The sequence below is a fragment of the Corapipo altera genome, unplaced genomic scaffold (assembly GCF_003945725.1).
Source record: "Corapipo altera isolate COAL_440 unplaced genomic scaffold, ASM394572v1 56, whole genome shotgun sequence".
NCBI classification, from domain to species: domain Eukaryota; kingdom Metazoa; phylum Chordata; class Aves; order Passeriformes; family Pipridae; genus Corapipo; species Corapipo altera.
This window is the reverse complement of record NW_020884896.1, coordinates 4,880,799-4,902,014: the sequence shown is the minus strand read 5'-3', so window position 1 is coordinate 4,902,014 and position 21,216 is coordinate 4,880,799. Positions and strand designations below refer to the sequence as shown.

The window sequence follows — 21,216 nt, the reverse complement described above, 5'->3', positions numbered from 1 at the left end:
AATCGGCGCCGAGGGGCGCGGCCGCACCGCCTGTCGGAGGGGGCCACGTGGCGCGGGTGACGTCACGAGCAGCGGGCGAGCCCCCGCCCCTGGGCGGAGCCACGGCGCGCGTCACTCCAAGGGGAATCCCGAGTGACGTAGGGGGGAACCCCTGAGCGCGCCCCCCGCCGGCCGCCGCGCGGCGTCCCGGTGCGTTGTCCCCGGGACTCGCCGCCGGCACCGGTCACCGCCTCCCGCGGCCTCCCGCCGCCGCCTCTCGCGCCCTGCGGAGGGGCTCCCTCGGCGGCGGCGGGATGGAAGGGGCACGGCGCTTCGTCCCCGACGGCGGCATCCGCGGCGGCCCTCGGGTGTCCGGTGGGCCGGCGGGAGGAGCGGCGGGAGGCGGAGGCGGGGCGGGGAGGAGAGGAGAGAGGCCCCGCGCGGGGAGGACCGTAAAAGTGCCAGATGTTTGGCAGCGGCCGGGGAAGGAAGTCGCTGCCGGGGCCCTGAGTCCCGCCCGAGCCGCGCCGGAGCAGTCAGGGCCGCGCCATGGCTCGCACGGCTCCCCCGTCAGTGCCGCCGCCCCCGGGGCCGCCGGCCCGCGGCTCGCTCAGCCTCCACCGCGCCTACCTGAGGAGCCCGCTGGGCTTGCTGCGCCTGGGGCAACTGGCGCTGGGCGCTGCCTTCTGGGTGACGGTGGCGGCTCACAAGTACGAGGGGGCGGCCCACTTCGCCCTCTTCGCCGCCGTCCTGGTCTGGCTCCTCACCCTGGCCCTTTTCGGGCTGAGCCTGCTGGGGCGCTGGGAGCTGGTGCCCTGGCTGGGCTCCCGCTGGCTCCTCACCAACCTGGTGCACGACCTGGCGCTGGGTGTGGGGCTTTACGCAGCCGCCACTGGCATCATGGGCCACAAGGCCGGTCAGAGAAGCTATTGCAACCTGCCAGGCTACAGCCAGCACTGCCTCTACGGTGCCTACCTGAGTGCCTCTGTCTGCGGGGGCATCACTGCCTGCCTGTACCTCTTCTCCGGGCTCTACTGCCTGTCACGGCGTTGCCGGGACCAGCGTGACATCATCTGAGACCTTGAGCCACTTGGCTCCCCTTCTTCTCGCTCACGGACAGAGCACAGCCCCTCTCTGGGACAAAGTGACCCTGCTGCCCCATCCCCTCCTGGCTGACTGCACTGCAACTCCTCCAGAGACCCCTGCACAGATGGATGGACAGACAGAGGCCTTCCCCAAGCACACCTTTCCCTGCAACGCACCGACACATCATGGACACCCAGCCACTGTACAGGCCCTTCTCCCACCTCTGAACCCAAGGAAGGACCCAAGTGGAGAGCCCCTAAGAGGGATATCAATTTTTGGGAGCCCCTCCAGGACCTCTGCCAAACTCCCCTGCTCCCGACCTTGCAGATGCTGCATGCTCAGGTGGGTGCTGACCTCTCCCCAGGGTGGAGGGGAACTGGCCTGGGAGAGTGGAGAAGGGGGCAGTGGTGCCTAGTGGGGTTGGGTGGGCATAAAAACCACCCCAACCCACTGGCAGCCCCTTCTCGCCATTCCAGCTGCGTGGCGCCTCCGCAATTCCCTAACAGAGGCTCTGAACTCGGCTTCCCCAGCCCGGGCCCCTCCTTCTGTCTGGCCTGAAAACATCCTTCATCTTATCAGATCCCCGCGGGGCTCAGCCCCTCCCTGCCCTGCACTCTGGGGGTGTGGAGACACCCGGGTACCACACAACCAGACCCAGCATCACCCCAGGCCCCCGGACACAACCCAGGTCCAGTCTGGGGTCTGAGCAGGGCAGCAAGGCCTCCATCACTGCAGGACCAGGGGAAGGACGAGTGGGGTCTTACCCTGGGCAGGGGTAAATTCCTCCAACCTCGGAGTTTGTACAGCCCCAGGATGGGGCCAGGTGCCCCTGGGGGTTGAAGGGGCCAGTCTTGGGGTCATTCTCCTGCTGTTCTGCAGAGAGGTTTGTGGCTCCGAGCCACCCAGAGCCACTGAAGCAGACTGGGGCCAGGCTGCTCCAAAAGGGACAGGCACAGCCTCGCTGATGTTTCTGGAGGCTGGCCTGCAGCCCTGCCTGGCTCTGCTGCACTTGGTTTATCATCCCAGAAGATTCTGATCTCTGGACTCTCCGACTTCATCTTGGGACCAGGCAGCGCCTGGAGACTGTGGCAAGGTGGAAGGGTGAGCATGGCAGCATGGCAGTGCTGGGCTGCTGCTGGCACTCTGGCCATGGGGGAACTGGGACCAGGCATTGTGGGGACACAGCCTGTCTTGGAGAACAGGAGAAGAGGACACTGCCACTGGAGCCAGCCCAGCCTTGGATCAGCCTCCACAATCCACCAAGGGCCAAGCCCTGAGGAGGCCATGTAGGGCCAACTGGAGAAACAGGCAGCCAGAGACAGAATTTTTGGAGGAGCACCACACCAGGGCTGCCCTGCCACAAGCCCTCCTTGCCCTGCCTGGAGGCAGATCCTCTCCTTTGGTCTTGGTGCGAGGGAGGGTCTGCCCCAGTCTCTGTATGGGCTCAGATCAGTGGGGTGGGTGTCCCCAGCAGCTGGCCACAGGGTCTGGCTGTTGCCTGGGGTTCCCTGGTGCCTTTTTTGGGGTGGAGAGCAGCAGCTGTGATCCTCCTGGGGCTTGAAGGGGCTTGGGGTTGGTACTGGGTCCCCACTTCCATCATGAGGTGCTGTCCCAGCAGATATCCATTGTGCTCAGGGGCCCTGCCAACCCCTGGGCCTTGTGTCCCTTCCCTGGGTGGGATGTGCTGTCCCTGCCCTGTCAGGGCTGGTCCCTGACATCACCTGCCTCCGCCTGTTCTGGTGCAGTCCGTGGCCCAGGCTGCCCAAAATGCCCTCTGTGCTTCTGCCAGCACAAGTGCCTTTCTCTGGCTTTCTGCAGCCCTGTCTGTCATGCTGGCTCTGTCCCCCTACAGCCTCCTCTCTGGTGCCCGTGGATTCACATTCCAAATAAAGCAATGTTGGCGCTCACTGGGTGTCTGGGGCTTTGTGCTGGGGCTGGAACCTGCTGAGTACGAGGTCTGAGCTGGGATCACCCCCAGCTCTGTAGTCTTGTAGCCCTTTGTCCTGGGGCCTCCCTGCTTGGAGCCCCTGGCCATGGTCACAATGTCCTGGGGTGCTCTGGGGTCACAGGCAGGCTCCACTGGCACCTCTCAACGCCTGGCAGAGCAGAGGGAGACTGAGTCCCCAGGGCTATGTGGTTGCAGGGATGCACTGAGGACAGGATAGAGCTGCATTCCTATGGGATTTGTCACTCAGGGCTGAAAGAGCCCTCTGTCCTTGGGCCAGGACACTGCTAGGCAGTCATGCCCACGCTGTTGGGCCCCCGGAGGGTCAGGGACCGGAAGGTCAGGGACTGCCTAGGGGCAACTGGCATCTCCCAGGACTGGCTCCAGCCCTGTGATGCACTCTTGGTTGAGCCTCCCCTGTTCAGCAGAGGCTGTGGACAGCTGACAGCATTGTTGAGCCCTCATTGCCCAGGAGTCAGCACAGGGGTAAAACAAGGTTGCATGGAGTATTATGAGATCCCTGCCTTTTGGCATCGGAGGAAGCCCAGGATCCCCAGAGCATCCCTGGGAGCCAGCAGCCCTGCTCTACTGCAAGCACCTGTCAGGACAGCTCATGGTGCCCAGGGAGATGGGGAACTGCTGTGCAGGGCAGTGCCCGTGCACCCAGGGCTGGGGTGCAGCGGGGGCACGAAGGGGCAGCAGGTGAGCTGCCAGCCACGGTTACGGGCCTGGAGGGAACCTGCCGCTCCCTTGCAGGGCCCATTCGTGTGGGGTTGCGCCCTGGTCTCTCCCTGGGGAGAGGTGCCACAGCAATGGGCTCACGGGGACAAACCCACCGTGCCCGACACGGCTAGGTGCAGGCCATGCCAAGACCCAGTCTGGGACTGAGACTTGGACCAGGACTGAAACGGATCCGTGCTCAGCCCCGGGACTGGGACGGGATTCAGGCTGTGACTGAGCGCTACACCAGAGCAGAGGCGAACCGAGACAGGGCCAGGACGCTGATTAACCGCGGGTCTGGGCCGAGCCTCGTGTCTAGAGCAGACCCATCCACACGCAGGCAGCGCCACTGGCAGGGCCGGGCGGCACCGAGTACCGGAGGAGCCGCCGCCGCTTCCGGTGCCGCTCGCTCCGCCCCGCGGGGGCGGGGCCCCGTGCGCCGCGCCCCGGTCCGGCCCTCTGATTGGCTGCGCGCGACGCCGCGCCCTGGTCCGGCTCCCCGATTGGCTGCGCTCGCGGCGCGCCCGCCGCGTCACGGCAGCGGCCGAGAGCCGAGGGCGGCGGTGCCGGTGCGGCCCCGTCCCGGTGCGGCCCCGGTGCCGTCATGCAGGCGGTGGAGCGGGACGGGGCGGCAGGCGGCTCCGAAGGGGCGGCGGGCGGCGGTGAGGCCCCACCAGAGCCGTCACCGCCCAAGGCCGCCGCCGCTTTCGACCTGCTGGAGCTGGTGCGGAGCTACCGGCGACTGGAGCTGTACCTGGAGCCGCTGCGGGACGCGGCCGAGGGCGTCCGCTCCCTCCTGAGGTAGGTATGGGACGGGCTGGGACCCGTACCGAGGTCGTCCCCGGGGCCTCACGTCCCTCGCCTCCCCCTGTCTCGGCAGGTGGCAGCGGCCCGTGTGCTCCCTCCTGGTCTGCCTCGGCCTCAACTTCCTCCTGCTCACCCTCGGACAAGGTGCGTGTCGGGGGTCGGGGCCGGTCCCCTCCCCAGAATCCCCCGGGCTGACGCTGTCCCACCTCTTCCAGCCGCCTGGTACTCGATGCTCGCCCTGCTGGTCGCGGTGCCGGCCCTGCTGGGCTACCTGCAGGAGTCGTGCCGGGCCCGGCCCTCGGAGCCGGAGCTGGTGCGCAGGAGGTACCACAGCATCCGCAGGGAGGACCTGCGCAAGGTGCAGCTCTCCCGGCAGGAGGCCATCGCCCAGGTCAAGAGCTTGTGAGTCCCTGGGGTTTTGGGGGCCTCTGCAGCCGAGAAGGCTTCTCTGGGCTTCTGCAGAGAGTCTGGGTTTGTGCCAGGCTGGCCACTGTAACCCGTATGGGGGAACCAGAGTGTGTGTTTGTGAAACTTTTTTGTGACTGTGAGGTCTTATTCACAGCCTGATCCAGCTGGAGGGGTTTCTGAGCGGGATGTGTTGCAGCTGTGAGGCCGTGTACCGTGTGCTGTACTGGGAGAACCCCACTGTCTCTTCCCAGTGAGTAGTACCGGGTCAGACACCCTGTGATGGGGTTGGTGGGGAGAGGCGGCCTCTGGAGCTGTATTTGATGTGTTTGGTACTTGAAGAGGGCAAGTGGAACACCAGATGAAGGAAGGGGTTTTATGCTGTGGTGTGAGTTGCTCCAACTTGACCGCAGTGTACTGCTGTTTTTTGTAGGTTTTATGGGGCACTGCTGGGCACTGTTTGTGTCCTTTACCTACTGCCCCTCTGCTGGGTCCTGGCCATCGTCAACAGCACCCTGTTCCTGGGCAACACCCAGTTCTACCAAGGTATGAGAACTCCCTGGAAGTGTCCTGTGTGGGATGGGTTGGGGAAAGGCCCTCTGAGGCCAGGGATCCTGCCCTACGCCTCTCCCAGCACCCTCACATGAGCACAGTGTCAGGCTCTGCTTGAATCCCCCCCCCAAGGGCAACAGTGCCCTGTGATGGTGCTCAACAGCCCAGGGTGGGTGGTGTGGTCCCAGGGCTTAGTTGTTGGAGGTGAGATTCTCTCCTGATGTGTGTCCCAGCCTGAGTGCTGTTCTCTTCTCTACACTGTGGCAAACCATGGCCTGGTAATGCAGCCTGTGCATGAGCATCACCACCCCTCTCAGTCCCTGACCCTGCTCTTCAAGACTTGAAACGTGTTCAGTGCCTGTGGCAATGTATGACACAGGTCTGAAAACGTGCCATTGGAAGAGAGAGGAGCTGGAGGCACTCCCTGTTCTGTGGCACATGCTGGAGGAGCATTGGATGTGTCTGAGCTGTAACTAAGGCCCCTGCTGTTCCCTATCCTGAGTTGAGGCAGGTGTCAGAGGGGTTCCTTACTGCCCTAACTTTGATGTGTGAGCAAAGAGGGGCTCAGGGTACCTGAGGGGTCAAGGTTGTATATGCCAGTGTCCCGCCTTGGGCCCTGGAGATCAACTCTTGGAGACAGCTTTTATGTGGTGGGGCTGGGAGAAGGGAATTACCACCCTACTCCAGCTGCCTTCTCCCCTTACCAGTGATAATGGAGCTCAAGGCCTCGATTGAGCAGTGCATGGGCACCAAGCCCCTCGAGAGCACTCCAGAGCCTGCTGAACCCCTGCCAGCAGCTGCTGCCCCAGATCGGACCCCCACACCCACCAGTGCAGAGGTGAGATAGGGACAGGGCTGGCAGCTGGGCGGTGGGAGTTGCAGAGTCAGCCCCTTGGGTCTGACCGTGCCTGTGTCCCTCTACCCACAAACTTGTTCGAGCTGCCAGCTTTGCTGGAAGCCTGTGAACTACTCTTGAGTTATTGGGAGACTGTTCTGCTGCCCTGGGGGCTTGGCTCAAGTCCTTTTGCCACACGTAAGGATGTGGTCTGGGGAGACGGGGCCTCATCTCACCTTCAGGAACTTGTGTCTTCTCATGGGGCTGCCCAAGGCCTGGTCCATTGTCCTGGAACCTCCTGCAGGAATGTGGGTCCACCTTTGAACAGAGGCAGAACAGCTGGACTAGCTATGTGAATCTCTTGCAGGACCTTACCCCTGGCAGCGTGGAGGAGGCAGAGGAGGCAGAGCCTGACGAAGAGTTCAAAGATGCTATTGAGGTTTGAGCCTGGTGGGAGGTGGGCTGTGCCTGAAGGGCAGCTGAGGTGGGAAAGGGCCTTGGTGGGCAAGCCGGGTGCTCAGAGAGGTTGGCTATGGGGCTGGGTGCCTCTGACTCCCTCTATGCTCACCCTCATCTCTTCCCATGCTGCGGGAGAAGGAGAACCAGCTGCTGGTCATGGTGAGTACTGCCATGCCAGGGTGTGCAAGAGGAGCATCTCCTCCCACTGGGGCTGGCAGCCTTTTCTTGGTTTGCCAGTGGCTTGTGGTGATGCCAGGTGGAGCATCCTGCTTGTTGGGTACCTGTCTCTGGGGTGGGCTGCCCTGCAGCCCTCAGCATGGCCCCAGCCACTGCTCTGCTCTCTGCAGGAGGATGACGAGAGCTCTCAGTGCTCAACCGATTTTGACCTCAGCCTCCCGGACAATGGTTTTATGAGCAAAAACGAAGTGATCCGCAGCAAGGTGTCACGTCTGACCGAGCGCCTGCGCAAGCGCTACCCCAGCAACAACTTCGGTAAGTTTGGGAGCAGGTACTGCTTGGGGGGGCTCAGCAGAGGGATCTGTGCTGTTTGCAGTGGTGACCATGAGACTTGAAGTGGACAGAGTGATGTAGTACCTGCCAGGGCTGTGCTGACACCTCCAGTGACCTTCCCCTCTCCATGGGGAGCATGTTCCCAGCCCTGCCTAGGAAAGGCAAGGATGGGAAGGTGCAGGAACGTCATCTCCAAGCAGAACCTTTACAACAGCTCTGGGTGTTCCTCTACCGCTCACAGCTCCAGGCATCAGAGCCCTGTCTGACCTCTGCTCTCTTTCTTTCAGGGAGCTGCACGGGCTGTGCAGCCACCTTCTCTGTGCTCAAGAAGAGGGTGAGTCTTTGGCTTCTACCCCAGCTTGCTGGGTGCACCTGGGGCAGAGGTGTTGCCCATGTCTGGCTTGCCCTGGCTTTCTCCAGCAGCTCAGGTGGCTGGTCTTGGTCTCAGCCCAGATGACCTCAGCTAAGTGCTGGGTGTTGCCATGTGCTTAATGGTGCCAGGAATCCCTTGCACTGTGGAGCATTTGTCCCTTTACTCCTTTGGAAGCTGACTCAGACCAAACCCACATGTGCTGTTGTAGCTCTGTGTCCTGGTTTAGTCCATGTCTTGTGGCCTGAGAGATTTCTGGTGAAGCAGAGCATGGGTCTGCTTGTGGGAATGACAGAAACAAACACCACCCTGTTGCCTTATCTGAGCCCCTATGTGTGACACTTGGCACACAGTCCCTGGGCAGTTCTGGGAAGGATATATTTCCTGCCCGCTCCAGGCTCACATTGCTGTCTTCCTGCTGCCTCCCCTTCTGCAGACTTGTGGCGCCCTTCCCTTATTCCTGGGTTAGTCCGATATACACCTGGGACTCACCTCCATCTCTCTCCACAGCGGAGCTGCAGTAACTGTGGGAACAGCTTCTGCTCCAGGTGTTGTTCCTTCAAAGTCCCCAAGGCTGTGATGGGAGCCACGGGTGAGTGGAAAGGTGGAGGAGGGCAGAGCTCCTGCTTCCACCTGTGCTGTCTGCCCCAGGATTTGCTCCAGCCCTGGTGGGGAGGGTAGACAGGACCTGCCCAGTGCAGCCTGGCTCAGGACAGAGCAGCGATGGGTTTGCAGCTCTCCGAGCAGCTCTGTGGCTGGGGTCCCTAGCCTGTGGTGGGAAAGGGGGAACATCTCTGACGCCTGCTTTCCTTTCCAGCCCCAGAGGCTCAGAGGGAGACGGTGTTTGTGTGTGCTCTGTGCAACCAGGTGCTCATCAAGTGATGAAACAGACCCAGCCAGCTCTTGTGGCCTGCACTGCCTGACACCTGGGACAGCGGGCAGGCATCCTTGCCACCAGGAACATGGACTGTTTGGATCCCAGCGTGGCATTCCCCAGACAGAGGATGCTTGCACTCTCTGCTCCTCCTGCTAGCGCCAGGCTAGGGCCTGACCAGCTCTCCTTGCCACGCAAAGGCTGAGTCCCTGTGGTGGAATATTGTCCATGGCTGTGCCCCATCCCTGCAGCTGCTCCAAGCCCTGGGTGCTCTCCGGCACTTGCTGCGCCCTGCCACGTGCTTGCCCAGGCCCTGTGGCCTGGCTCAGTGATGGAGGAACCATCTTTCCCTTCACCTCCTGGTTGGGGTGGAACAACCTCAGGGCTCTGTCCCTACCTTTCCCAGCACTGTGCTATAAATGACTGTATTTTTGGGATCAAGTCAGAACTCTACCCGCACCTCCAGGAGATGTGGTCCTTGGTCCTGGTCAGCTGACACCCTGCTGGTCACTCCTGTGCTCCTTGGCCTCACCACCTGCAGGTTTAGTCTTTTACCCCTGGATTTGGCTGTAGTGCAGAGGAGGGTGAGTTTGGGCTGGGCTGTGTGGCCGTGTCTCCAGTGTGAGAAGAGGCAGGAGTTGGTGCTGCTCTGTGCACTTAGTGACTGCTGCTTTCTAATACAGATTAATATATAATTGCATATAGAGAATGACCAATAAATTTCTTGTCCTTAGCTGGCTCTCGTCTTGTCCTAGTGAAAGCTATCCCAGTCCCACGTGACTCTGATACCTCTATGGCCTTGGCCCTGCAGGTGCTCATGGAGAAATGGTGTGTCTCTGCCACCAGCTCTCCGTGCTTTACTGGAGTTTCCATCTTCTGTCCTGCTGTAGCCTTATTTACTCCCTGATCAGAGCTGTATGCAGCCACCCTTTGGCTGTGCCAGGGCTGGATCCTGCTGGGCTGGAGCCAGGGAACACCTCAGCTCTGACAGGAGCTGCTGGGCTTCCTCTGCCTTCCATGGCTGCTCCTTCCCCTGCCCTACCCATGCAGTGGTCCCACCAGCTGCCTGTGTGCACAAGGATGACCTTTCCCTGTGTGAACAGCAAAGCTCCCAGCTATTCCAGGAATGTGACCCTGGCTGCTGTGCAGCTGGGAACCGCCACGATCTGGGTCCCTGCCAGCCAGCTGCAGCTTCCCCCCAGCCAGGGAATCTGGGGGGGCCAGCGTTCTTGGGCTGGCAGTGCCCACCAAACTGTGACACCCACCAGTCTGAGAAGTCACTGGAGCCCAGACCTTGCTGCAGGTTGTACATCCCACTAGTGTGGGAGTTGTATGGGGCAACTCCTCTTGGCTGTGGATCATAAACCCCTTCCCATGGAAATCTGGGGAAAAACTGGACTTGGCATAGATGATGAGGGTGTCTGGGTTATGCTGTGTGTGCGGGCGGACTGGCTCAGCAGTTACTGGGGGCAGTGGAGCAGCTGTAGCAGTGAGGAGGGCTGTGGAACACCCCAAAAGCTGTGGGGTTGTGTTTGTGTATGTGTCTGCAGTGAGTTAAGTACTGGGCTGGGGAGGGTGAGCTGTAGAGCTCAGTCAACCGTGGGAGGCAGAGGAGTTACTTGTCTTTCTAGAGAAAACACTTGGAGCAATGAGCATGATGGCCATGTATGTCTGAACACTCCCTGGAAGATGCTAATGACACAGAATACAGAGGACTACAGATAAACTTGCGCTGTGGGAGATGGGGTTTTATTTATGCATTTTAAGTTTTGCAGTTAAATGTCATAATTGACAATGTTTATTCCTGTGGTGGTGTGCTCAGCCCTCACTCTCTGAACATACCTTCTACTGATATTTGAATTTTTTCCTCATTTTTTTCCCCAGTGGCTGGGGAGAGGCGGGGGGGGGCAGTAACTCCCTGCCCCTGGTGTGAGGCTGGGGCAGGGGCTGGCTGCCATGTGTCCCTGTCGGGCTGCAGGGCAGGGGCACTGGCACATTCCCTGGCAGGAGCAGGATGTGAGTGCCATTTGGGGTTCTGGAGGCTCACTGGTGGGGCTGAGGCCATGCCAAGGAGGGCAGAGGGAGAAGATGTCACCTCAGTGCAGTGCAGGGCAGGTGCCCAGTGGTCCTGCCAGCCTGGAGGAGGGTGAGTGCAGACATCCCACAGCCTCAATTTCCCTCTTGTCCCGAGAGGCTCCCTTGTGACCAGGCCAGCTCCGATGAGATGATGCAGTGTCAGGCAGCCAGGCACTGGGTAAATATCCAGGTGTCCACTCTCAGGCCTCCCTCACCCATTGGGATGGGTGGATACATGTGTGCACTGGGTAAACAGGACTGGGGTGGGCAGGACACCCCCTTGCCAACTGGGACTGGAGGGCAGCCGGGGGAGTCGAGCCAAGCTAAGGAACAGCACCCTCCTGCCATCAGAGGGGCTAGGCTGAGAGCTGCCCTGGTCCTTGTGATGCTGGGAAGGTCCTGCCTGGTGCAAGTGGGTGGCACCAGAAGTCTTTTGGAAAGAGGTGGGAGGTTGTGGCGTGGGAGGTCTGGCGGCTGGGCAGGGCTGGAAGGGAGCTGTGGGCAGGGCTTTCAGGTGATAGGGTGTGGAGCGGCCAAAGTTGGCAGCTGTCTGGTCCAGGATCTTCCCTCTACTGTGCTCAGTGCCAGGCTGCTCACATGTGCTGCCAGGCCCCAGCCTGCAGATTTGTCCCCTGGGATGACAGAGGGAGAAACCTCTCTGGCAAACATTGTCAGACTCAGCTGTGGGGCTCCAGCAGCAGTGATGCCTCTGTCCCCTCACCCTGCTCATCATGACACCCTCCCAGGGTCCTTGGAGGGGCAGGGGTGCCTGAGCGTCCAACCATGCCTGTGACTGCTGGGAATTTCATCCCTTGGCTTGTCTGGACTGCCCAGCCTGAGGCTCTGGGCATGGCAGCTGGAGTAGGGTAGAGCCAGAGCTTGGGGTGACCCTGCTCCCTCGGGCTGCCTCATTCAGTTGGCAGGACTGGGACCCCTCTCCCATTCTTCTGGGGTCCCTGAGGGAGCCCCAAGAGGCAGTTGCTCATGAACAACATTGAGCTGGACACAGACTTCTCTGAGGTGGAATAATTTACTGTGGTGTGTATGGGCAAGGGGTGCCTGGGCTGGGTCATGCCAGGGCTGTGTGTGAGGGATGCAGCAGAGCTGGTCTGGGGGCCTTGGAGGCGCACCCCACACACACACACTGAGCCATGTGGAATGAGGGGTGAGGAGCCCGGGCAGGGGCTGTGATGTTCTGGTCACTTGGTCTTGAGGGGAACAATCTGTGGGGACAGTGGGGCAGAAGGGACCTACCTTGGCTGAGGTGGGTCTGTGCGAAGGTGAGATCCAGGGCTGGGGTGTGAGCTCAAGGTAAGGGCATGGGATGTGTTGGTGGGCTGGAGTAGGGACTGCTGGGGCTGAGGGTCTGGGGCAAGTCATGAGGGAGCTGGGCAGGGTACACTGATACAGGGTGGGGCTCCAAGGTACAGCCTAGTGGTCCCAAGAGGGCCAAGCAAGGATCCTAAATGAAAACAAGGGGCTCTGGGCTGCTGGGCAGGGAGCTTGGGAGTAGCCAGGGGTCTCTAGTGCAGACTAGGGCTCACAAGCATGCAGAGCAAGGGTCCTGGGTTCAGCCTAAACTCCTGGATGTGGGCAGGGGTCCTGGGAGCAGAACAGGGGTCCCAAGGGTGCAGAAAAAGGCTCTCAGGAGGAGGCAGGGGTCCTGGCTGTGGATCAAGGCTCCCACAAATGCAGCTGGGAATCCTAGGGATGCAGAGCAGGGTTCTGGGGCACAGCCAAGAGGCTGAGGTGAGCAGAGCTGGGATCCTGGGGTGCAGCTAGGGATGCCAGGGATGTGGTTTTGGGCCAGTGCAGGAGTCCTGGGAGAGGGTATGGTGGGTAGAGTGCTAGTGCTGCCCAGCCCCATAGAGCAAGGGGTGGTAGAGGGGGCAAGGATAGGAGAACATGAACTTGACTGCGAACTTCATCTCCTTGTTGTGCTTCTGCCAGGGGTAGATGGCCAGGAGGAGCAGGCGGCCGCCCACCTTGCGGCCCATTACCAGGAAGCTGCCACTGAGGCTGTCCAGCTGGGGGCAGGGGCAGGCGCCTGCGTTCCTCATGTGCAGCACCATCTTCTTGGTGTCCTTGCGTTTGAGCGGGCCCAGCTTCAGCACCTTCTTCTTCTGGGCAGCCACCAGCCGCCGCTCCCCGTTCTCCTCCGTCATCTCCTTGATGCGCATCTTCACCACTGTGTGGGGCAGCCGAGGGGCATGGTTGGGGGAGGGGGGCATTGCTGGGACACCGGGGAGGGGAGGGCCTGGGCCAGGCACCTGGGCAGAACAGGGTGCAGCCCATCCCTGGGGTGGGTCTCTGGGGAAGTTACTTTGTGGGGAGGGGAAAGGGGTTATTGAGTGACCCTCCCACATGTCCCTTTCTGTCTATCCCCCCACCAAGGTCTCCTCTTGTGGTGCATCCATCCATGCATGGTCTGAAGGGAATGGCCAGGGATCTCCCATGGGGCTGTCCCCATACACCCCCACCCTCTGGTCAATCCCTGCCTGGGCTGTCAGACCTGGGGGAGGCAGACCCCTCTCCAGGGGGGCTGGGAAGCAGACCCCAGCACTCACCAAAGTCACTGGAGCACATCTGCTCCATCATGCCATCCGCCTTGTGCTCCATCTCACACTGGGTGCAGATCTTGGACACTGTGGTGAGAGACTAGTCATTGTCACAGCTTCCTGCTGCTGATACTTGTCACCTGGGCCAGCTCCTCGGGGACATGCTTGGGAGAGCCTCAGCAGCTTCTCTGCTCCCTAGGCAGCTGTGCTGGGGTAAAGGGGGGGCACAGAGCACCTCTCTGGCCAGTGTCCTAGCATCCCCCCCAGCAGAGGGGATATGGGGATGCCCTCCCACCAGATGTTGTCACTTTGAAGCACAGCAACAGCGAGGGTGGCCCCAGCCTGAAGCGTGTTGTCACAGCCCCTGATCCTGAGCTGCCTTTGGCTGATGTACCCTCTCCTGTCTGAGGGGACAGCCACCTGCAGCAGCAGTGTGGGACTGAGACCCACAGATGCAGTATGCTCTTTGCTGCTGGCACGGGACCCAGAGGAAGGAGAGGGATATAGATAGCACTGTGGTGGATCTGCCAGTGGCTCCCACCTCATTCCATGTTCTCCCCTGTCCTGGGGCAGTTCTGTGCAGGCAGCTGGGTCCCCAGCTCCCTCAAGCAATGAGTGGTGTCCAGACAAAGCAGCTGATGCTGCTGGTACTGCACCCACTCGTGCTCTACTGCAGACAGAGGGTCCTTGGCCAGTACCAGTGTCCCGAGCTCTGCTTCGAGGGGTGAAGGGATGGGGGTGCAAGGGCTCCACGTGCATCCCCATCCCATCACAGTACCCTTCCCACTTACCTGGTGGCGGAGTGGCTTTGCTGTTCCCAAACTGGACGGCAATGCAGAGCTCGTGGTCAGAGGGGAACTTGCCACAGTGCAGCATCTCGGGCCAGGGGAAACCGTAGGACTCCATGACAGGGGCACAGGAGTCACGTACCACCTCACAGAGGGAGCGGCAGGGGTAGACGGGCCGGTCGAGGCAGACGGGGGCGAAGAGGGAGCAGAGGAAGAGCTGGGTGTCGGTGTGGCACTGCTTGGCGAGCAGGGGCACCCAGCTGCCAGCCTGCTGCTTGGCCTCGGCCATGGTCTCGTGCTCCAGCAGGTTGGGCAGCCGCATGCGCTTGTAGCCCACGTCGCGGCAGAGCTGCATGTCAGGCGGGATGTCGAGGCACTGCGGCTCCCGCCCGTAGAAGCGCCCATGGGGCAGGTTCTCGGGCTGCCACCCATAGTAGTCGTAGTGCTGCCCGCCGCCCAGAGACCCTGCCAGCGCCAGCGACAGGGCCAGCAGCGCCGTGCTTCCCGAGCCCGGGGGGCTGCCTGCCTCCGGCATCGCCGCTGCCCGCCTGCCGCTGCCGGCCGTGGCTGCCGAGCGGGACGGGAGCGTGTCTCGGCACCTCGCCTGTTCCCTTAGCGCCTCCCACGCTCGCTGCCCTTTCTAAGGAGGCTGGAGGCCTCTCCGGCAGCCAATCTGCTCTGGCTACCGGGCCCCCTGGGGCTGGCCCCCGGCACACCCCCCAGCCTGCCCACCCCGCTGCCCCAGCCCTCCCTTCCTCCTCGGTGCATGGTGCTCCATGCCCTCCACCCTCCCAGGGAGCCTCTCTGCATGCACCCCTTTAGCCCACCCTGGCTCTGTGTGTCCCTGGGGTGATGCTGTCTGGAAGGGCTGGCTTGTCTGTCCCATGGGGATGTGGTGTGGGCACAAGGTGTCCCCATTATACACCAGTCCTCCTGCCCATCCCGACTGGCACCCCAGAGGCATGCCCTGTCACGTGCCAGGGGACGGTGGTTATTACTCTGTGCCCCTTCTCTGTCCTGTGCCCCATGGGGTCTGGGTTTGGGTATGCTTGGGGTGTAGAGGATGGAGGAATAGGGCATCCCAGAGGCTTCATGCTTCAGCACTGGGGGAGAGCTGAGGTACCCAGGTACCATGTGTGCCATCAATGCCAAGGTGATGCCAATAGGCATGGGGCTCTTGTTCTTCATGGGTGGCCCTGTCAGCATGCACTTTGGACACCTCATGGTCTGCTAGGCACAGTTCTGCTGGAGTTACACCTCCCAGCAAAGGGCTTTCACACAGGCTCTGCCAGTGCCTGGGATGTGGGCAAAGCTGCAGCCCAAGTGGGGTGAGAGTCCTGCCAGGGCCACATTCCCCCATTCCCTTGGAGATGGGCTGGGCCAGGGGGTGCAAGACTTAAGACCCCATTAGAAGCCCATTTGTCTGCAGGGGTTATCTGGGGCATCCCCTCCCTTTCCCGTGATCGATGCTCCTGCCTGGCCAACAGGCTTTGGGTTGTCGCTGGCCCCTGCCTGCCGGATAAGGCAGCTCTGTTAATGGTGATAGAGCAAACAGTCCAGTTCACGCAGTGATAGCAGCTGCTCTTTGCCCTGGGCTGGGGGCAGGGATTGTTCCCCCAATCCTGGTGGGGTCCATCTGCTTTGAGGCCATGCTGGGAACCTCAGCCACACGACCTGCCCTTGCCAACAGCCTGCCTGCCCTGCCCATGCCCTCTGTGCTGGGCTCAGCAGCCATCACTGCATCACCGATGCTTACTGCCAGCCCGAGGGTGGGCTGGGTTCATCTCACCCCAGCCAAGCCCGGAGATGGCACCATTAATGTGTAACTGCCGGGGAACCCGATAAGATAGAGCAGCCCTTTATCAGGGCTGCCTGGTAGCAGGAGGGAGGGTGCTGGAGGCATCAGGCTGTCACAGCAGGAGTGAGATTGTCTGGAGATAAATGCTGATAGAAAATAACTAATCCGTGATGGATGGGCTTAAGCAGGGTGTAATTGCCATGGGAGCTAGGCTGGGAAGGGGCTGGCAAGGCCTGGGAGCAGGAGCTGGGAGATGGAGGCAGAGTAAGACTGTGTGTGCAGGGTGCAGTTGCCAGTGTGTGGGATGCTGAGCACAGCCATGGGTGTGCCATGATGAAGGTGAGGGGGCTGGTGAGGCTGAGGTTGAGTGAGGGGCTCTCTGCCAGCTGGCCCAGTCCCTCTGTCTGTCACGATGCCTTCATTAGAGCCACTGAATCACCTCTGTCAACACGGCCATGCTGGGGGGAGCGCGGCTGGCTTCAGGATAGGGGTGTCCATTCCCTGCTCTCACCCTTCTAGGTGTCCTGGCAGCCTTGTCTCTGAAGTGAGACTTTCCCTCTGCTCTAGGGGTTCCCTGCTGCACTCTCATTGCTTCCTTAACCCTTTTCTACCCAGGATGCCCCAGGGGAGGTAGATCTGGAGTGTACCCCAGAGAAGGGTATGGACCCAAGGCAGGTGGATCTGGCACCCTTCCCTGCATGCTGTCTGCACAGGCTGCTCTAGTGCCCACATTCCTGTCCTGCAGCCATGCAACTGGGAGACTGACACTTGTGCCTGTCACTCCAGGGAGCTGGCTGTGCCAGCACTTGTGTCACTGCTGTGTCGCCTGTCACAGCAGTGAGGACAGAAGCAGGGCCATGGGAGCTGCCCCCTCTGCGGTGGGGACCTCAGGGACGGTGAGCCAGAGTGGCAGGGTAAGAGGACATCCACCTGGGGGTACCCCATTGACACTCCAGGCCCTCCCTGTGGAGCACCTGTGCCTGGTTGTAGCACAGAGGAGATCTGAGCTGGGGGAGCAGGAGGCTCCTGGGAAATGAGGTGCTGAGAAAGACCTTGGCCTCCTCTTTCCAAACTTGTGTCCCACTCTCCTGCCTCAGCTTTGGGTGCTACTGACCTTGTTTCTGTGAGTAAAGATGCATCCTCTGGGCCTGGGTGGGCTGACTGGGTTGGGTGGGTTCTCTCCCATCCTACTGTCCTTCCCATCCTGGTTCTTGGGCTATGTCAGTGCTGGACATGGGATGCACTTGCCGTGGAGCAGGGATGTCTGAGAGAGGACAGCACACTGGGGCTGACCATTCAGGGGCCCTCAGGAAGGGACAGCACACTGGGGCTGTCTGTGCAGGGACACATGTCTGAGGGTGTCCAGCAGCTGAAAGGAGAGAACAACCTGGCTGGGGGGCAATGCTGGGCTGGCAGCACAGCTCCGTGGGGGTGGCCCTGCCTGGGAGTGCCTGTGGGAGTTTGGGGCACGACTGGGGACACTCTGGGGTCGAGGTAGCCCCGGGGGCAATGTGGAACCATCAGGGTGGGCAGCGCACAGGGTCAGTGGTGTCTGTGCACTTGCCCTGCGCCCACACACACTCACTTGCCCGGCAGCCCCAGGAATGTGCTGGCAGCGTTCCCAGCCCAGCTGCGGAGCTGACGCGCTCTCCCAGCCCCGACCCAGCACCTCCTGGCCCTACCCAGCTCCTGCCAGCTTACAAACAGACCCTCCCTGTTCACTGCCGGACACCCCGGTCCTGGCCCCCAGCACCTGGTCCTGCTCAGCAGGGCAGGGAGGGGGCATGTCCCATGTGGGGGACCTCTGAGGAAGAGTCCTTTTCCTTCACGACGTAGCACCACACATGGGAACCTCCTATGCAGTGCTGTTTGCCCGTCCCCACCCCACTGGGGAGGTGGGAAAAGCCACCCATGTCTGCTCCCAGCACAGCCCCATCCCTGTGTGGTAGGAATTCTTGCACAGCCTCAGCTCTCAGCTGGCACCTTTGCTAAAGCCAGACCTCAGCACCTGGCTCCAAAACCACATCCTCCTCTGCTTGCCTGTTTGCAGGAGGATGCTGAGTCACCTAGCACCTGTGGACTTCCTCAGGATGTGCTAGGGGGCTGTCCCCACCCTCTACAGGGGCTCCCAGTGCAGTGGGGTGCACCAGAACCACCCCTTGGTATGGACACAGCTGAACATGGCAGTGCTTGCAGATGCCACAGAGGGGGGCCCACTCTCGGAGTGCTCAGTCGGTAGAGTCAGTGGCCCCAGTTTGGGGCAGTCTCCATGTCCTGCGTGAAGGGGCAGGCTGAGGCACTTGGAGCTGTTTTCCAGAGGCTCACAGTGTGGGGGATGTGTCCCCCTCCCCCCCCACAGGTGCACACACCTGGCATCTCTCAGGAAAGGTTATCAGCTAATCATATTGCCCTGCTGCCTTTGCGCCTCCAAAATGTCACTGTTGTCCTCACTGGATGGTGATCTCATGCTCCCCCACCAATAATGAAAGTCCTCCCAGTGCTGTGGGAAGCAGCTGCCAGGACCTGGCCCTGTTGTGGCCTCTTTGAAGCAGAGCTGGAGCCGCTGACAGCCCTGACAGGCAGGAGAGGGGGCTCAGCAGGCAGTGGGTGCAGGATGGGGCCCCAGGGGTTGGTCCTGGACCGGTTGCAGGACTCCAGCTGTCCTCCATGGCCTCCCACCACCCTGCTGGGGCTACAGGGAGGGTTGAGATGCTGGGATGGGGTGCAGAAGTGTGTACCCAGAGACATACTAGGGACACACCCTGTTCCTGGTCTGGGAGCCAAGTGCAGGGGCTGAAACAGGGGCACTGCTGGGGCATGGCTGCTGCGATGTGATGGGCACAGGCATACTGTTTGTGCAGGGTTGGCCATAGGGATCTTAAGTATGTCCTGTGTCTGTCCCATAGGGCCAGGGGCAGGGCCTATGGGCAGCTAGCCAGAGCCAGAGGCAAAAGGAGATCCGATCCAAGGGGCCTGTGCAAGACAGGTCAGAGTCGCTTCACTCCAGGCACAGAGGAAAAGTCAAGTAGGGGAGTAAAGGCAGCGCTGGCAGCAGCCATGCCTATCCCTGCTGCAGGGCAGCCTAAAAATAGTCCCTCAGGGCTGAGCAGATGGAGCAAAAGGGACACAGCCCTGTTGCTGCAGGCACCTTGCCAGCCCCCCTGACAGTGCTGGGGTTGAGGGAGCAACAGGGCCATGCAGCACTTTAGGGCTGCCCTGAGCTCTTACTGTCCCTGATCCTACTGCCTGGGATCCCTTTAGCTATGCCAGCCCCCTTGACCTCTGACCTGCCTTGCTGGAAGCCATGGCACAGCATGGCAAGACCTGTCATAGCATGGCATGGCAGCAGCCTATTTCTTCTGCATGGGAACCAGCAGGGTCTATCCCTGCTCTGGTTAAAACTGGAAAGCCCCTGATGGTGCACCCTGCCTGGGGGAGCTAGTAGACCCTGGTGTGCTCTGGAGGTGCTGGGGACCACAGATACCACAGGTAGGGCCAGGGGCTGCATGGTGATGGGGAACACTTTGGGTCAGGTCAGGACTGTCCGTGTCCTGCCTGTCACTGGGCAGTATGGCTGGCAGAGAGTGGTTCCCCATAATGGGGTGATGTCAAAGGGATGACAAAGAATACTTCTTGACACGTGCCCTGGTCCTGGAGATAGCAGGTCCATGGCTTGTGAGACAAATGGAGCCCAGAACCTGGGTTGGTGCAGCCAGAGAAGAGACATCTCTGGGGCAACACTACAGGTGGAGGATGATGGGCAGAGCCTGGGGTGGCGGGGACAGCTAAAGCCCCCTGACTGCTCTTGGCCCCTCACTGCAGCACGGGAGAGGAAACTTCATCTCTTGGCAGGCACAGCATTGCCATGGCAACTGGTAGGACCTGCCAGGTGGGCAGGAGAGCACTGACGTGGCAGTGACATGCAGCACGGGAGGGAGATGGGATGCAGAGTCTCGGTTTGGGGACATCTGGGGACATGCTTGGGAGTGTGAGCACAATGCATGTGCATCAGAGTGCATGCCTGGGGTACATGGGGTATGTGGGCAAATGTGGGCATCTGATTGCATGCATGAGTGCCTGTGCCAGTGTGCATGCACGTGTTTGGGTGCATGGGAGACTTCACACACCACCCCCTGAGAGGGGTGTCCTTTGGTTTTGTGGCACTGTCAGGGCAGGGTGTACCTCACTGCTCCGGGCTGTGGGCTGGCAGGGCTGCTCTGAACCATGGGAGCAAGAGGTTTCCCCAAAAACTATGGGATCCATAGCTTTGTGTCTGTGGGGGAGATGTGTCCTCCAACTGGGGTCCCTGACTGTATGTGTCCTTTGGGCCCCTGGTAACAAACCCTGCCTGCTCTAGAGAATGGGGATTCCACACCAACCACCCCAGGGCTCTGCCTCTATTTGCCCTGCCCAAAGCCTGCACTGGTGCTCAGGGCGGGGGGATCAGAAGTCAGACAGAGCTGCCCCTGCACTGCAGGCAGCTGGCCATGCTGTGTTTGCTGTGTTCACCATGTTCTTTGTATTAGTTGTGTGTGTTAGCTGTGTTAGCTCTATTAGCTGTGTTAGCTGTGTTCCCTGACAAGGCATACATGCTGGCAGGGCCCTGCGCTGCCTCCAGCATCACCCAGGTGTTGAGGGAAGGACTGGCTGCTTTCTTGCCTGCCAAGGGCCCTGTGCCCAGCTACTGCATCCCTCTCACCCCACCACGGTCCCAGCTAGGAGCCGCCCCCTCCTTCACCTCTCGGGAGAGTGTCTCTTCCCCTCGTTTGGCATTTCTCCGGCTCTAATTGAGCTGTCAATGGGCAGAGATAATAGGGAATTCGTTAGCTCTGTCTTTGATGTCTGCCCGCCCTGCGACAGCAGCGCCAGCTGCAACTCCTTCGCAAACAAACAGCTTCAGACGAGGGCCCTTGGCACGGCAAACTGCCAGCCCCACAGTCGACTCCCCAAATCGCTGCCATTCCAGCCTCACGGCCGCCCAGACCCCCTGTTACCTCTAGCAGCAGCCCCTCGGCAGCCAAGTTCCCCCACAGGGACCTACAGCTGCATCCCAAAGGCACCCAGGCTCCGCTACCCGCCGTGCCAGACCCCCGGGGACACCCAGCAGCAGCCCTCCCTCTAAGCCCCTCTCCAGGGCCATCCGCGGGGCAGCGGGTACCGCCGTCCGCAGCAAGGGGGCCGCGTCCTGCAGGGGTCCCGTGCCGGTACCAGCGGGCGCCCATCCCCGGTGCCTCGGGGCGGGCCGCGGCGGACCGGGCGGCTGCGCACACGGGTGGCCGGGCCCGCCTCCGCCGCTCGGCTCGGCAGCACCGCGGACAGCGCCCGGCCCCGAGAGGCTCCGCACGGCCCCGGTGACGGCGCCGGTCCGGTCCGGTCCGGCCCCCCCCGGCACGGCACAGCCCGGCCCGGCGCCCGCCGCGCCATGGCCACGGAGGTGGGTGCGCGGCGGCAGGG

The 21,216-nt window shown here is 61.4% G+C and overlaps 4 protein-coding genes across 9 annotated transcripts in view; 3 read left to right on the top strand and 1 right to left on the bottom strand.

The window, feature by feature from the left end:
- Nucleotides 1–392: 392 nt before the first annotated feature.
- On the top strand, nt 393–2,972 carry MARVELD1 (MARVEL domain containing 1). Of its 2 annotated transcripts, none has more exons than XM_027648323.1 (2): nt 393–1,407; nt 1,945–2,972. In XM_027648323.1, exon 1 carries the CDS (start codon nt 529–531, stop codon nt 1,054–1,056), a length of 528 nt encoding a protein of 175 aa, XP_027504124.1. In that variant the 5' UTR covers nt 393–528; the 3' UTR covers nt 1,057–1,407; nt 1,945–2,972. The 2 variants fall into 2 exon arrangements, with proteins under 2 accessions (XP_027504124.1, XP_027504123.1); XM_027648322.1 differs by having other exon boundaries at nt 1,542–2,972.
- A 1,329-nt stretch (nt 2,973–4,301) lies between these two features.
- On the top strand, nt 4,302–9,275 carry ZFYVE27 (zinc finger FYVE-type containing 27). 2 transcript variants are annotated; one of them, XM_027648282.1, is made up of 12 exons: nt 4,302–4,531; nt 4,611–4,681; nt 4,753–4,939; nt 5,100–5,195; nt 5,376–5,488; nt 6,202–6,332; nt 6,697–6,768; nt 6,927–6,947; nt 7,136–7,280; nt 7,586–7,632; nt 8,179–8,260; nt 8,486–9,275. In XM_027648282.1, the coding sequence occupies exons 1-12, from the start codon at nt 4,335–4,337 to the stop codon at nt 8,548–8,550; spliced, it is 1,227 nt and encodes a 408-aa protein (XP_027504083.1). In that variant the 5' UTR covers nt 4,302–4,334; the 3' UTR covers nt 8,551–9,275. The 2 variants fall into 2 exon arrangements, with proteins under 2 accessions (XP_027504083.1, XP_027504084.1); XM_027648283.1 differs by lacking the exon at nt 6,927–6,947.
- Nucleotides 9,276–12,178: 2,903 nt separating this feature from the next.
- SFRP5 (secreted frizzled related protein 5) lies at nt 12,179–14,512 on the bottom strand. 2 transcript variants are annotated; one of them, XM_027648086.1, is made up of 3 exons: nt 13,968–14,512; nt 13,186–13,263; nt 12,179–12,806 (listed from the first exon to the last, which is right to left on the bottom strand). In XM_027648086.1, the coding sequence occupies exons 1-3, from the start codon at nt 14,497–14,499 to the stop codon at nt 12,466–12,468; spliced, it is 951 nt and encodes a 316-aa protein (XP_027503887.1). In that variant the 5' UTR covers nt 14,500–14,512; the 3' UTR covers nt 12,179–12,465. The 2 variants fall into 2 exon arrangements, with proteins under 2 accessions (XP_027503887.1, XP_027503888.1); XM_027648087.1 differs by lacking the exon at nt 13,186–13,263 and having other exon boundaries at nt 13,968–14,508.
- Nucleotides 14,513–16,619: 2,107 nt separating this feature from the next.
- GOLGA7B (golgin A7 family member B) overlaps nt 16,620–21,216 on the top strand; it is an 8,629-nt gene continuing 4,032 nt past the window's right edge. Inside the window, exon 1 of one of the 3 annotated variants that reach the window (XM_027648202.1) lies at nt 16,620–16,676. In XM_027648202.1, the coding sequence (XP_027504003.1) occupies nt 16,620–16,676 (57 nt within the window). Of the gene's footprint in view, nt 16,677–19,649; nt 19,751–21,097; nt 21,197–21,216 lie in introns of those variants that run through there. The other 2 variants (XM_027648203.1, XM_027648204.1) reach the window with 2 other exon arrangements.